General features: G+C 47.5%; 1 protein-coding gene across 1 annotated transcript; it reads left to right on the top strand.

Annotated features, from left to right (window-relative positions):
* Positions 1–1,708: 1,708 nt before the first annotated feature.
* On the top strand, positions 1,709–14,648 carry LOC125945149 (Golgi-associated plant pathogenesis-related protein 1-like). Its single transcript, XM_049666747.1, has 5 exons — positions 1,709–1,781; positions 6,808–6,866; positions 10,767–11,003; positions 12,993–13,122; positions 14,274–14,648. Exons 1-5 carry the CDS (start codon positions 1,709–1,711, stop codon positions 14,516–14,518), a joined length of 744 nt encoding a protein of 247 aa, XP_049522704.1. The 3' UTR covers positions 14,519–14,648.
* Positions 14,649–15,782: the final 1,134 nt, after the last annotated feature.

Below are 15,782 nucleotides of genomic sequence, written 5' to 3'. Positions count from 1 at the left end.
GCTACAGACGTGGCGGACTTTCTCCTCCGTGATGAATTTTAGTACACCATGCCCCACGTCAATTGCTGACTGACCGAGGCCGTACATTCCTGTCGAAAGACATCGGCGATATCCTGCGCTCCTGCTCCACGCAGCACAAGATCACCACGTCCTACCATCCCCAGACGAACGGGCTCACCGAGCGCTTCAATCGGACCTTAACAGATATGCTTTCCAAGCACGTGTCGGCTGACCACCGTGTCTGGGCCCTTGCACTGCTATGCGTGACGTTCGCATATAATTCCTCCCGCCATGACACTGCTGGATACTTTTCATTTTACCTTTTGTTCGGACGTGAACCAACTTTACCATTGGACACATTTCTTCCATCCCCTGCCACTTCGACTTGCGAATATGCACGCGACGCCATTGCCCGGGCTGATTACGCGCGGCAGATAGGGTGATTACGCGCGGCAGATAGCCCGTAGTAGACTTGCTGCTTCTCAAGAAAATCAGAAGCGCCTTTACGACCAGCGACACCGCGACGAACGGTTTGCTCCGGGCGCCCTCGTGCTACTTCGGACGGCCCCTCCCGACGTGTGGGCCTTTCTGAAAAGCTGACGTCTCAAATCCTGGCAGTCCAGAGGGCCCGCGAGAGGGCCGTCAGGTTTGACCTGATGGTCCCCGAGTGGACCTAGCCAGGTGACGTCGAGTTTACTCATGTCTATTGTGGACCGAATAAAGTTCACTCACTCACTCACTCTTCCCTCGCTACACGGGCCCATATCACGTCCTTCGACAAGTGACTGACATCACGTACTAGACTGTGTCCGCCAGTCCGACTACATCTTCTGTTCCGTTGTCCAGCGACGTCGTCCACATTTCGAGACTCAAGCATTACCACCCTTCCTCTGCTGTGGGTCCTTAGTGGCGCCGGGCCGGCTCTTCTGCCGCCGGCGGTCATGCTACGTGCTATTCGAAGATGATGATGTTGACACTCCGATGTAGTGGGACGTACCCTTAGGCGGCCTCTGGCTCATCTGAAGACGACGTCGTGCCTTGTTTGATGTCGGCTGGCTTCCATGTTGGCCACTGCTTGCTACCCTTTGTAAATGCACCTTGTAAATAGTTTCCATATATGTGCTTCCACGTAACAATATATATATATATATATATATATATATATATATATATATATATATATATATATATATATAATATATGTATATATGTATATATATGCGCACTCTTCTAAGCTCTCCCATCCCCGCTTTACCTCTACCACGTGACTGGCTTCCCACACTTCACACACACACTTTTTTCCACTTTGAGAGTCCTAATGCTCACGCATTAATACAAGGCTAGGACCAAACACAGAAAAAGTCATTTTTAGGCTCCGTAAATTCAATATAGGCACCGACATTAGAATATAGGCACAATAAATGTGCCATTAAAAGGTTTCTAGGTTCAAAGTGCGTGCTTATATGTTAAATAGACACGATGAGGACGTAAGGAAGAAAATGAGGCATTTTGCCTAAAAGTTCCGGTCTCTATATCATGAGTATCTTTGTCGTTGTCGTCATCTCTGAGTTATGCGTTGATGCTGCACCACGCCAGGAGCGAAGGGAAAACGAAGAAAAGGAGGAAACGACCGACAGATCGGGCCAACTGCAGCAGCGGCGGCATCTGAGGCGGCGACTGCGAGCGTGGCCCCCCACTGCAGGCCCCGATGGGTGACTTTCTGCGCCGGGTCGCGGACACCCTTACGTGGTGCTGCACGTGCCGTAGGCCGCCTGTCAGCGGTAAGCGCCGGACCACATGCTCCGGGTGGCGAGGTAGAGCGATTACCACAGGCTACCACATATCAATATTGCGGTTCGTAACAGTTTTCGGAACGCGAAAACTAGGAAAAGCCTGTCATTGACGAACCTATGCGCTTCTACGTGGGACCTACCTTTTTAAGCGGCGAATTGTTTCAAGTTTCTCGCAGTTTCCGCACTCCGAATGCTTTTGTGGCCAGACGTGATTAACAGCGTGGGCGTCGTCCAAGTGGCGCCGCGCGATGACAGCGCATTGTAATCCCGACCGAAATATGTTCCACTTGGCTGCTGATTAATGCAGAGACAGCTCGGTACGCATTTCGGTCTCGAGACCAGAATGTATACTTAAGGTGGCGGTCCCACTCCGGTGGCATGAGCCCCCCGTTTTCAGTACCTTTGGAGCAACCGCGGCAGCTCTTCTACTTAGGATATAGGGTTGTCGTATATACCATAAAAAAGCTTAATTCTTGCACATTCCAACTATATATAATATAAAGAAATTGATTAATGTGATTTAGCAATAAATGTTCAAGAAGAAGCATGAGATACATGGTTTTTGCGAACTGTGTCTCAGTTGTGACCATATTTAGAAGAAACTACCGCATTTACTGCATTGCGGCTTGTTCTCACTCAGTGCATAGATATTTCAGTAGCTCAGAGAAGACCTTTATCGATAGCATTTCTAGATATTAAAGCAGCTTATGACAACGTAGACAGGGAATTGTTACAGGATATTCTTCAGCACGAAGGCATAGGTGACGATTTCGTGGAGCTGCTGAGGGAGTTATATAGAGACAACCAAGTACAAGTGGTATGGGAAGGTCGAAAAGGTAATGAAATGGTGGGAATTCACCAAGGATTGAAGCAAAGATGCCCTCTGTCACCATTGTTGGTCACGCTTTACGTTAAGGTTATAGAACGACGACTGGAAAACAGCGAATTAGGCTTTGATTTATCCTACATGCCTAATGGACAAATGGTGCAACAGAAGGTCCCTGGACTGATGTACGCAGACGACATTGTGCTACTAGTGGACAATAAAAAAGATTTACAGATACTTGCGAATATCTGTGGGAATGCAGCGACAAATCTAGGCCTTAAGTTTAGCAGAGAGAAATCAGGAATTATGATCTTTAATGAAGAGACGAGTAACTTCGTGGTGTCAATTCAACAGCAAGTAATACCCACAGAGAAGCAATATAAGTACCTCGGCGTACACATAAACGAAGGAAAGAGTTACTCAAGCAACCATCAAGATAACCAGAAAATAAAGGGGAAGCGGAATGCAGCAATAATGAAACACAGAGCACTGTGGGGCCACAATAAGTATGAGGTGGTGCGTGGAATCTGGAAAGGAGTAATATTCTGGAAAATCGGATATATTGTCGGGTTTGGAAGTTAACCAAAGATCAGGAGGCCGGTTGGCTTTGGGAGCCCACGGTAATGCCACAAATGAGGCGGTGCAGGGCGACATGGGTTGGGCCTATTTTGAAGTCAGAGAAGCACTGAGCAAAATTAGTTTTGAAGAAAGACTCAGGAACATGGATGAAAATAAATGGGCGGCTAAAGTGCACAAGTATCTGTACATGAAAAGCGTGGATACAGAATGGAGGAAAAGCTCAAGGGAGTTGGCAACCAAGTACAGGATAATCGAAACTGTAAATAGACAACCACGAGTCATCAGAAAGAAAGTGAGAGAAATTGAGACCGTGAATTGGATGCAAAGAATGGAAACAAAAAGGACAATGGAGATTTACAAGAATGAGAAGAAAGAAATTAGAAGGGAAAATAGCAGCGCCTTGCTATTTGAGGCTCGAGCCGGTTGCCTAAGGACCAAAACATACCGGAGCAAATATTCGGAACTAGATGAAGCATGTGTATGCTGCAGTAAAGATCCAGAGACCACTCAGCACATCCTAATGGAATGCGACGGGATCCACCCAGCGAGAACCGTAGGTAACGTGCAACTCCCAGAAGCGCTTGGGTTTAAAGTGGAAAGGAAACATCAACAGATCAGCCGTAGAGATAAGCAAGAGACGATTAGAGTACTGGTGAAAAAAAAGCAAGGAAATGATGGGTACGACCTGATATCTTAAAATCATAGGTAGCGCTACAAGGTAAATGTATGAAAAAAAAAAAGATTAATGAGAGGTCTACAAAAATGCTAGATAAAGAACATGTATGGTATACCTGATTAAATCAAGCAGGCTAGGTGACTATTTGTCACCGGCCCGTTTCAAAGGGGATTCCAATAAATCATCATCATCATCATCATCATCATCATCACCATCATCACCATCATCCCCCCTCCCCACCGCGGTAGCACGTCTGAAGCTACGCCTTTCCTCCTCACCCAACGTGACATTATCAAGACCAGTGCCCGCGCTGGCGCCGGCCCAGAGTTTCGCCTCCTGTTATTCTTTCTCCGTGGAGGTGGTTTCGGGGCACTTTAACCACTGCAACGTAAAATAAAGGCGTCGATGCTGAGCGACATGCCACGCTCAAACTACCTCCAAAATACGGTACAAGTCGCCTCACGTGCGGTCCCGGCAGCGCATGCTTTTTAACTGGCGAGCATACTTTTCTGTCGTGCTTCGTTCCGCGATCAGGGTCATGGTGTGGGTAAAACGCGTTCCATTCAAATCCATTCAGCGCTGGAATGATACCAATAAGGCGTTTGCGAACAAATGACTCGTAATCGCTTACAGTTCGAGGAAATTGCATTCAGTGGTCATACATATTGGAATTGGCAACATTCTGCGAATGTCTAAGCGTCCGATACATTCCGGATTTTTAAAATGCGAAGCATTTCTTGGCGAACATGTGCCACTTTGAGAGTATCTATCTATCTATCTATCTATCTATCTATCTATCTATCTATCTATCTATCTATCTATCTATCTATCTATCTATCTATCTATCTATCTATCTATCTATCTATCTATCTATCTATCTATCTATCTATCTAGCCGCCTACGTCTTGGTGCTCGCATGGTCGTTTCGTTAACTTGGTAGGTACCAAAACTGGCATAATATGACAAGAGTGCATGACGAACGTAAATGATAGGTCATGACATGAATACCATGACATGTGTGTCATGTAGGTCATGAAACAGCCGCCTACGTCTTGGTGCTCTCATGGGCGTTTCGTTAATTTGGTATGTATCAAAATTGGCATAGTATGACAAGAGCACATGTCGAACCTTAATGATAGGTCGTGACATGAATGTCATGACATGTGTGTCATGTAGGTAATGAAACAGCCGCCAACGTCTTTGTGCTCGCATGGTCGTTTCGTTAGCTTGGTATGTAACTAGAATCGGTTCGTACGTGGGCACTAAGTGAAACAAACACTAAAGGATGATGGTAGAAGTCATAGTAATGATCATGACTAAGCAAAAATGACAATGACTCAGAGAAAAATTATTAACACTCAAAAACCCCTGGAATGGGTTCAAACGTGAGCACTAAGTGAATGAAACACTAAAGGATGATGTTAGAAGTCATAGTCATGAGCATGACTCAGCAAGAATGAAATGACTCGGCGAAAAAATTATTAACACTCAAAAACCCTTGGAATGGGTTCAGACGTGGGCACTAAGTGAAGGAAACACTAAAGGATGATGGTAGAAGTCATAGTCATAAGCATGATTCAGAAAAAATGACAATGACTCAGAGAAAAATGATTAACACTCAAAACCCACTAAATGGGTTCGGACATAAATGATAGGTCATGACATGAATGTCATGACATGCATGTCATGCATGTCATGAAAGAGCCGCCTATGCCCATGGCCCCATGGTCGTTTCGTTAACATGCTAGGCTCCCCGCACACTGCTTCGCATAACATCGATTCCCACAGGGTGTGGGATCTGCCGGCTTTTTATTTTTTATTTATTTTCCCTTTCTTTCTTTTTTTTGGGGGGGATTAGAACTGATATCTTTACAACTCGCACAGAACATATAACACAATTCGGCCTTTTCATGCTGGTTACCTAAAGAGGCGAACATTACTTTCGCGGCGAATCGCAATGTGCAGGTCGATAATTAGAAAAATATCACTATAATTAACTCTTTACAATTAGGGCACATGTTGCAATTGAAGCCAAGCAGTAGTGAAGTAGTGTTTGCTTAGCAGAAATCCTTTACTCGCTCCACTTTTGAGGTATCCGTCCTTATAGTACGCTACGAAAAAAAAAAAAATCGGCGTTTCAGTTAACAGTTCCCCCATATCCTTGTAGAAGTTTGGGCCGATCATAGCTGGAACGCCAGTGCATTTCTTATCAGATTTTGGGGACGGGTATTTCGAAAGTCTTAGGATTTCTGCTAAACAGACTGCTCGGCTGAAATTTCGCAATTGCAACGTATCCCCAAAGGGATTAATTAAAAAATGTAAAACGTAAATCTTTTTTAATTATCTGCCATTGATTGCGAGATCTCATGCAGGTAATTTCCACCTCGTCAGATATCCACTTGAAAAGGCGGAAGAATAATGCCACAGGCGATTAAAGCAAGCAGTTCGAACTAAAAATAAAACGAATTAGGTAGCATAGACTGAATATCTATAAACCTGGGCAACCACACCGAAAAGGCATTCCTGGGCAATGGCGCGTTTCCATCGTACACGAGAGGAAACGAAATGATGCGCACGCACTAGCCAGTTGGTCAGTATTGCGATCGCATTGAATCGCGATTGACACGTACCAGCGAATACCTATAACGTTCCGATTATTTATTGTAAGAAATGCGTTATAAATTTCGCTGACAGGATTAGCTACTGCTCCTCACACACACACACACAAACGCACCCCCCCCCCCCCCCCCCCACTGACACACACCTGTGTGTGCGCGCGCGCGTGCGTGCGTGTGTGTTCCTACTTATAATTCATTGCTACTTAGCAATCAAGGGTTTCCGTCGATTACAACAAAAAGGAAAAAAAAAAGGGGGGGGGGAAGAAACGATGATCCTCTGTTCGACCCAACTTAGTGATTTTGTGCTGCTTCCAGGGCCACGCGACGACGATTTCCCGACTACGACAATATTCAAGACCGTCAGTTATGATGATGTGAGTACGCAATTGAAAGTACAGCACGAACTCTATACGCTATGAAGTTGCTTTGCACGCGCAAGATCTGTTCAGTGGTCGTACGCTGGTGTGTTTCGTATAATTGCGACACCGATTGCGAGAGAATCGTGAAACACAGAAGCGCGGTTGCAACACTGAACTGTTAAGTGAGACCTGCACGAGGCGACGCAGAAGAGGCGAGTAGAAGCAATGTTGACTCGTGTTATAGTTAGCCTGCAGCTAATGTGGACGTGGGGCGAAATGACGTGGGAGATGTAGAAAATGAATGAAATGTATGCAACATTTATTATGTGCACTGTATCTTGTTCGTTGGTTCTACTGCGGGTGGCGGCGCCAGGTGCGCTGTCGACGTTCCGACCATTATAAGCCGTTATCGCTGTTTAGCGCATTAACCACCCGCGTCGAACCATTATGACCCGTGATCAACCGTGCTATGGCGGCGGCTACGCATGGCGCAGTGTTGCCAGGTCCGACGAGGTGGCGTAGTCCAAAGCTAGAGATATTGTAGCCCAAATGTAGCCAAACACAAAAAAGAGCAAAAACATGTTGTAGCCAAATATAGCCATTTTTATTTGTAGTTTTATCTGTGTAAACATTTTCACATTCGACTACGGCAGTCCTTTTTTGCACAACCCGTCGCAACAAAATGTCCCTGCCGCAGTGGCGGTCGACCCTTGATCTCAACAACGGCGACATCATGCTGGCACACAGATTACTTTTTTGGTTGGCTCCGGAAGCTCTCAAGTTACAGCGAATCGCTGCAGAGGGCGAAACCACAGTGATTTTATTTTATGACAGATAGTACTAAGTTATTATTTTGAGTATTATAGAGTAGTATTAACTACGAATTCTGCGTTTAGCGATCTGCGACGGCGACGCGCCCATGGCCTTTTTTTTTATGAGCCATGCAGAACGAGTCTTTCGCGCTATGATATCTGGCGTTATGTGTCTGATCGTCCGATCTTGTTTTCTCGGTTTTTTTTTTTTCGTTTTTCTTTTTAGTTAGCTTGGCCCGGATTAACTGGTACACACTCTACATAGCGCCCATTTACATCAACCTGGCTGCCATTTTAGGTCTCTAGCACGCCTAGAACATGCATTAAAGACAACTGTCAGACAACAGATGCCACTCGCTGTCTGAATCGGTGTAAGCGAAGCTTTAAAAGATTACTGCGCAAAACGGCATACAAGTGTAAGAAGCGCGCAGTCGTTTTCGGCGACGAGCACGTCCCGAACCCAACTCGCTCGAAATGGTAAAAGCCGCGACGGCGCACAAAAAGCAAAGGTAAACGACAAATTGATAACAGCGGTAATCCTGTGAAAACCGGTTACTGTCAAAAAAGCAAACTACGTTGATGTGCTAATAATATTAATTCCTGGGGGTTTACGTGCCAAAACCTCGATACGATTAGGAGGCATGACGCAGTGGGGGACTCCGGATTAATTTTGACCATCTGGGGTTCTTTAGCGTGCAGCGAAATCTATGTACACGGGTGTTCCTGCATTTCGCCTCTATCGAAATGCGGCCGCCGTGGCCGGGTATCAAACCCGCGTCCTCGAGCCAGCAGCGTGACACTCCATCTGCTAAGCTAACATGGTGAGTGACGTTCACGTGACGTGGTGCACTGATGTCATCGTGGTAAACAAGTTTCGATATTAGCACAATGAGTACGTGCATCTATGACGTTACGGGCAAACCACCTATAACTAAAAGCACCAGGGCCCGCCTTGGAGCTCGGGGTCTTGCTGCCTTCTTTTTTATACTTTCTCGCATAGGCCCACTTCCCCGTAGTTCGATTCTCCTCTTCGAGGAGGATCCGATCTTAAGTCCAACCTATCGAAATGAATCTCGAATCTAAGCACGAACAAAAATTCATCTCGCAGGAAAATGAAAATGGCAGTAAAGCTTAGCGTGAGAAACGTGGAGAAATGTGAACACGCTGGAGCGTGTAGTGCTTCCCTTCTTTCATGTCGGCGCCACGATTTCCCGACCCTATTTTGCTGCACTCCCTTTCTGAGCATAGCCATGTCAGTACAGTGCACTGTGAAAAAACCTCTACTCCCAGGCTCATCCCGATGGCCGGCGATCGGGTATCTGACGATGAAGCGGGGTGTAAGTTTAAGTGCATCAAATGTCAAAGCCACCGGCTCAGACAACAGCGCAGAGAAGGGGAGGGGGAGGGAGGGGGGTGCATTTCGCGCACGCACACAGGCACAGCCGCGCTGCCGGCTCAGCCAGCGAAAACACAGCCTTCGAGCTTTCTTTCTACTCGATCAGAGCCACCTCTGGGCGTGGGTTAGGGCGTGGTTAGGGCGCCCAAACAAAGCCAACTCGCAGATTTTTAGTAGCCCAAATATAGCCACATAGCCAACTCGTCCAAGTCGACGCCAAAATTTTTTTTCGGTAGCCCAATTTGGCTATATATAGCCAAACCTGGCAACATTGACGCATGGCGCGGCGGCGCGAGCCGTATCTTGCAAGCGATCTGCGATGCCGACACTGAATGCCGACTGCTGATAGCTTGGTGCGCTGTGTTTTCGCCGCTCACTTAGCATTGAAGAGAGACGCGCGGGTCCATATCTTGAAAGCGATCTGCGAAATGGGCTGGGTGCGCCATGCGCTGAGAGCTCCGTGAGCGCTGTGTTGTCGCCGCTCACTTAGCGTTGAAGAGAGATGCGCGGGTCCATATCTTGAAAGCGATCTGCGAAATGGGCCGGGTGCAGCATGCGCTGAGAGCTCCGTGAGCGCTGTGTTCTCGCCGCCTCGTTCGCGTTGAAGCGACAGGCAGCGCGAAGGTACAGTCGCTCGCTGCTGCAGGCTCTATCTTGAAAGCGATCGTCTTGCAGGAGGGACGGACAGACGCACGGACAGTTTTCTCGTTGAGTAAGCAAAGAAATGCTTACGCATTTAAAAATTACATCGCATAACGAAACGCGCAAGCGCAAGATGCATACATGGCGATAGCGATAACTTCTCATGAGCCTAGAAGGCCTGCGGGGAAAAAGAACGCTGTGTATCGAGCGATACGAATCACGTAATCACGTTGGACAAGCGCGCATCTTTGCGCATATCTTCATCGCGATTCCCGCCAGAAGACATATGTATCCGACTATGTTGACGCCTCGAATCCGGCAATGTTGACGCCTTCAGGTAGCAGATGTGGGTTTATTGACCAGTTCCCTTCCCCCCAAAAAGATCACATACTCGTGACGCCTTCGGCAGAAAGAATATTCCACATCCGCCGCCAAGGTTTATGAGTGGTGACGCTGGCTAACACTCCCAGGGTTAGTTCTAGTAGTAAAAACATAAATGACCCCGAAAGTGGATGGGAAAACGGCGCCGCGGTAGCTGAATTGGTAAGAGCATCGCACGCGTAATGCGAAGACGTGGGATCACTCCCCACCTGCGGCAAGTTGTTTTTTTCATCCACTTTCATTTCCATCAATTTGTCATTTCTTTAATTCAATTAGTAAGTACAAGTACTTTCACCTAGGCGGTCCTCGGCGTCATTGTTTGTTGGCTTCTTATAGTATGACTAATAAAAATCGGGCCCCTCGGTTCCCTTTCTTCTCGTTTATACAGTATATAAACGAGAGAAGAGGAGAAACCGAGAGGCTCGTCTTTTCTGTTACTCGTCTATATTATCGCACATGGTGAACCATTAGGAACCGGTTAAGCATAATACTTTAGCTCAGCTGAAACTTGTTTTGGCGGGAACTTCCACACACACACACACACACACACACACACACACACACACACACACACACACACACACACACACACACACACACACACACACACACGCGCGCGCGCGCGCGCGCGCGCGCTCAGTTCTGCTCACCTTAGCACCGCCTTCCTCGTCTCTCTTCGGTCAGCATGGACGGCGCATTGTACAGACCAAGACGGTGCAGAGCTCGATGCTGCGCAAGAAAATCATCAACCACGTGGACGGTACCAAGGACATCGTGGAGGAGATCATCACACCGGGCAGCCAGACGATGCTGTCGCGGGACCGGCCTATGACCGAGGCCGAGTTCCAGAAGGACTCGCTCGACTGGCACAACTACTACCGGACGCTGCACGGCGTGCCTGCGCTCCAACTGGACGCCAAGGCGAGATGAGACTCGCGCGTCGGTATAATTGCATGCAAGGTTCAGAGGGGGGATAAAATAAGCCATGCAATATGGCGCACTACATGATGGAGGGCTTGTCGCAGTGAACTTTCTAGCTTCGCCGTGCGCGGTCCTTGGCGCTGGCCTAGCGTATTTCAATTGCACCCAGAACACAGAAATAGCTGCGTGCATGCACCAAGCCATTGAGCCGATTTTGGCGATGCCATGTGTGGCCCAGCCTGTCAGAACTGAAGAATAGAGGACACAGGCCAAAAAAAAAAAAAAAACAATGAATGGCGTTTCTTTTTCATTTTTATTTATAAATGTACATGCATTCGCCCAAGGGCTTTAGAGTGGAAGAAGTAGAGATGGTAGAGCGACTTCATTTCAATTTGTAATCATCGTTTCGTGATCAAGTCAGACGCGGAAATTCCTTTCTTTACTTATTTGTATTGTCATGGTGGCGGCGGTCTGCCTTGTAAATGAGGAGCTGCTCAAAAAGCGAAGCAGAGAAACAGAAAAAGAATGCGTCAACGAAGTGTCGACGCTAAATAAAACAAGGTCGTCGATCGTACGTAGTGGTTCAAATGATTCAGTGTTGAAATATTGTTTATATCCCTCTATTCTATCTCTTTATGTCTCTTTCTCATGTTCATTAATCATTAATTTTGTGTCTAATTTGAATCGTATTTCACGCGCAATTACGTCGACCTTGTCTTCTTTAGCGTCGACACTTGTTTGATCATTTATTTCAAACAGGAGGCCATCCCGGAGAGAGTGCAGTCTATGGGTGCACTGTGGTTAATTTTCGACTATATTGGTGCTAATTGTGCTCGTACCGTTATTTCAGCTATTCTGCGACGAATTCTCTCTTGTAGTGGGCACAGCCGAACCCGCCTTCCAGACACCATTGCCTTGCGTGAGCCCTGCTTAGCCCAAGTGAACTCACTCAGTTTCCCAAAAGTGTGGGCAGCTTTGCCTCACCATGTCTATATCTACGGTGGTGCACCCTTTATAGGGGTATAGTGCAATGTGGTTAATCTTCGACGTTAATCTTCGACGCTATAGGCGCTAATTACGCCCGCACCGTTATTTTACCTACTGTGCGACTATTTCCCGCTTATCGTCTCATTGAGGCTTACATTTTGATGCATCTTGTGACTCACTACGACGCTCTGGAGACGCGAAAAGGCCCCTTTTTCTTCTGGACGTGTTTTATAAGATACCCAGATCCCACATACCCGAAACCCGTGTGAAGTCAGCTAAGGAGACTTTTTTTCAAAAAGAGCCGACCGCAACAATGCTTTCGGCGTACTTTTACCCACCTTATACGTCTAAGTGAACAGATAAAATAGTTGAAAACTTCTCGGAAGACGCTGAAGTAAATCGTGCGTAAACCGACTGTAGAATCAATTCGAAAGACCGTAAATTTAGCACTTTCCCCAACGATAGTTGCTGTGTGTTCTTCCATCCACTCGAGACAATATTGTTGCTGCCATCCTCCGTCGATATTGCCAAATAGCCGAAACATACCGACTTTGTGAATCAACATGGATGGCGAACAGGCACAATAGTGTTACGTCATTAAAACAGATTAATCACAATGTCATCATAAGGTAATCAAGGGTTTTCTGCAGATGGACATAAGGATGTATAACTGTCGCTGTGACTGTATACATATGCTGTGTATTGACGAAGGACTGTGCGGTTTTTGGCCACTGCGGTTGCGATTCCATCGCTCTCATCCAGCCGTCGCAGAAAAGCACGGGTCAAAAAGGGAAGCTGCTGTGCAATGACTTCGTTAAAATGAACAACACAGAGCGCGCGGACGTTGCCTCTCCTCACATAGTCGGATTTCGCGCGCCGGGGCGAAAGTGGGTTTTTCAAAGCATTATTTAGGGCATATATGCATGGTTCAGCAGTGAAACTATTTCGCACTACTTCCTGCGCATGACGCCTACGCTCAGCGCGCTCGGCTCGTCTTTGCAGCTGAGTGCTATGGCGAAAAAGTGGGCTACCATTCTTGCCAAGGAAGATCGCTTTGAACACAGCCCTGACACGGAATGCGGCGAAAATGTGTACGTCAAGTGGTCCAGCAACCCCAAGCATCAAATCACAGGTGATCGCTGGCCCCTAGAGCATGTAATCTTGTCGTATAATTTCTTGCAAAACCAGCAGTAGCACATTTAGCCATATCAGAGGACTCAGAGGTTACTGTAAACACCAGGCTGCTCTGTTTGACAGGAAAAGAAAATAATAGTAAATGAGGTGACTCATGCGTCAGCGTGTCTATCCTATCGCTGCAGCGCAATGAAATCAGCTACTTGTCTAACTCGTGACACTACACTAAAGAACGACGATATGGTTTGTTCTAAATTGTTTCTTTTGAATGTCCTTTTATATCGACGTCAAGACAGAATAGGTTGTTGGCATCGTGGTTGTCTCTACTCGACTTCGGCCCATTTTTTAAGCGAAACTTTATAGGCTCGCAAGTGTCGGCGGTGGTGGTGGTGGTGGTGACACGCTGAAAAGTGGGCCGATCCTGGTGATAGTGCAGAAAAGGTCCAAGCTCAATGGCAAATACCCCTGTCATGTGGGCCGATCCTGGTGTAAGTGCAGAGAGGGTCAAAGCTCAATGGCACATACCCCTGTGGGCTCGGGGACCTGTAACGCGTCCTTGAACTACCCTGGTCACACGTGGAAACGAAAGAGACAAAATCACCAGCCCTTATCCTGTCGAGAAAATGGGGGTAAACGAAGCTTGTCGTCCGATTCTAGCGTGATGGCTTCCGAAGCTCAGGCGAAGCGTCAGCGAACAGCCGCGGACTGCGAGTTGCGGGAGCGCGATGTTGAGGCCAAACGTCAGCGAAGATCCGCCGACCCTGAGTTTAGGGCAAATGAAGGGGAACGCTTGCGACAGTGTCGTCTTGCCACAAGCTCCGCTTACCCCCATTTTCTCGACAGAGGAAGGAATCTGAATTATTTTTTAAATTTATTTTTTACGTTCACGTGAATGCACCTCCCATACGCTCCTCCATGAGGAGGGCGTGCACATGATATCGCAAATGAATGGGACGCAGGAAAGCGCAAATGGGGGCGTTGCATAAACTCTAAGTAACAACTCACTCTGGCTTAACCGGAACCTTTCACGACGGCTTCTTTTGCGTCCTGCGCGTTCCACGCCGCCAAGCTGTCGTGGTTTTATAGACCGCAGCGATGTCAGTCGGACAGGCGATGGAAACCGCGGTGCACGCGTCGTGGTCTGCGCAGGGCGCGAGGCCGTCGAGTCGTGGTACAGCGAGATCTCGGAGTACCGCTGGGACGGTACCGATCCGGACATCGACGCTGTCGGCCACTTCACGCAGCTCATCTGGAAGGAGACGACGCGCATGGGGTGCGCGCAGGCCCGGGGTCCAACGAACAAGATTCTCGTCGTCGCAAATTACGCGCCACCCGGCAACGTGATTGGCAAGTTCGCCGCATGTGTGCCGCCGCTGCAGCATTCGGTGGCTTGAGAAGAAAGCCTGTGGACTTTCTCGCGGCCGCCTAGAAATTCGCCCGAATTGTTCTATGGGAGAGAATGTAGAATGTTTGGTCCCCCGAAGCGTATAGTATAAACTTCTCGCGCGTCAAATAAAAAGGACGCTTACGGGCCACAGTTGCTTTCGGCGCTTGTTTGACCATATCGGCAGGCTTCCGCGCACAGAGGACGAAAACACACGAAGTAACAGACATAAGCGCAAACGTACCTCAAACTTAAATTTATTAGTGGGGCAGGGTGACGTTTATGCTCATCGTTTGAAACTCTGGACATAGCGGTAAATCCACCTAAATGGCTAGACAGCATAATACTGCAAAATCATCCCTTCCATGTCGCTTCGCTTCTTGCACTGTGTCGCCACGGTGCCTACTGAAACACCCAGAAGGTGTTAGTATATCGCTGTCACACACATTGCTAGGTTCTTAGTAACGCGCAGCTAGTGACGGTGAGGCTGTAGGACAACTAGTTCGGAAAGCTCGCCGCTTGAAAAAGTCATGGTATAAAACTTCGCTCAAACTCGTAGCGTGTACTAAAGTGTTACTGAACTGTGCCATCACACTGTGCCATTTGCTCTGTGCTAACTGGCACAGTGCCCAGTGCCCATTTAGCACAGTGCCCATTTATGCAATGTGGTAAATAACACAGTGTGATGGCACAGTGCAGTAACAGGAAAGGAAAATCTCGACGACTCTCACGGTTCCTGATACTTAGTTCATATCGCCTGCGATAGTAATGCGAGAGGAGGACGTTTGCACAGCATTTAGGCGCTTAGGCATAGCCTTTCGCCTTCTTTCTCACGTGAGCCAGATGAAATTCCTCCAATTACTCTAAAAAAAAAAAATTGTAATGCGAAGCAGTGACGCGATAGCTAGCACGTTTCGTCTGCATGGTATCGGTTGGAGTAAAGATTCGGAGGTGTGCGCGAGCAGTCTGTTTTCGAGGGGGAGAAAGTTTTCTTCGACGTAGGCTCTCTAGTTCACGTCGTCTTCGATGTTGGAGATGGCGCCCCCGCTGGTAGAGAAGTGCAGAGACACTGTATTCTTCTTTCTCCTCTTTTCTATCTTGCCTTTCGCTTCATACCGCTGGTTACGTTTAACTCCTTTCAGTTTGGTGCTGGTTTATTGATCACCTGCGGAACCGTGGTATCAGCCAATCATAGCTTTCCAATTAAGTGTACTATTCTGTTGTAGCATCGACAGAGGCGCATTATTACGCACAGCAAGTGATCGCACAGTTTC

This window comes from Dermacentor silvarum, chromosome 1 (genome assembly GCF_013339745.2).
Source record: "Dermacentor silvarum isolate Dsil-2018 chromosome 1, BIME_Dsil_1.4, whole genome shotgun sequence".
In the NCBI taxonomy this organism is placed as follows: Eukaryota; Metazoa; Arthropoda; class Arachnida; order Ixodida; family Ixodidae; genus Dermacentor; species Dermacentor silvarum.
Note: the sequence above shows the minus strand (reverse complement) of the source record. Positions and strands in the feature narration are given on the sequence as shown.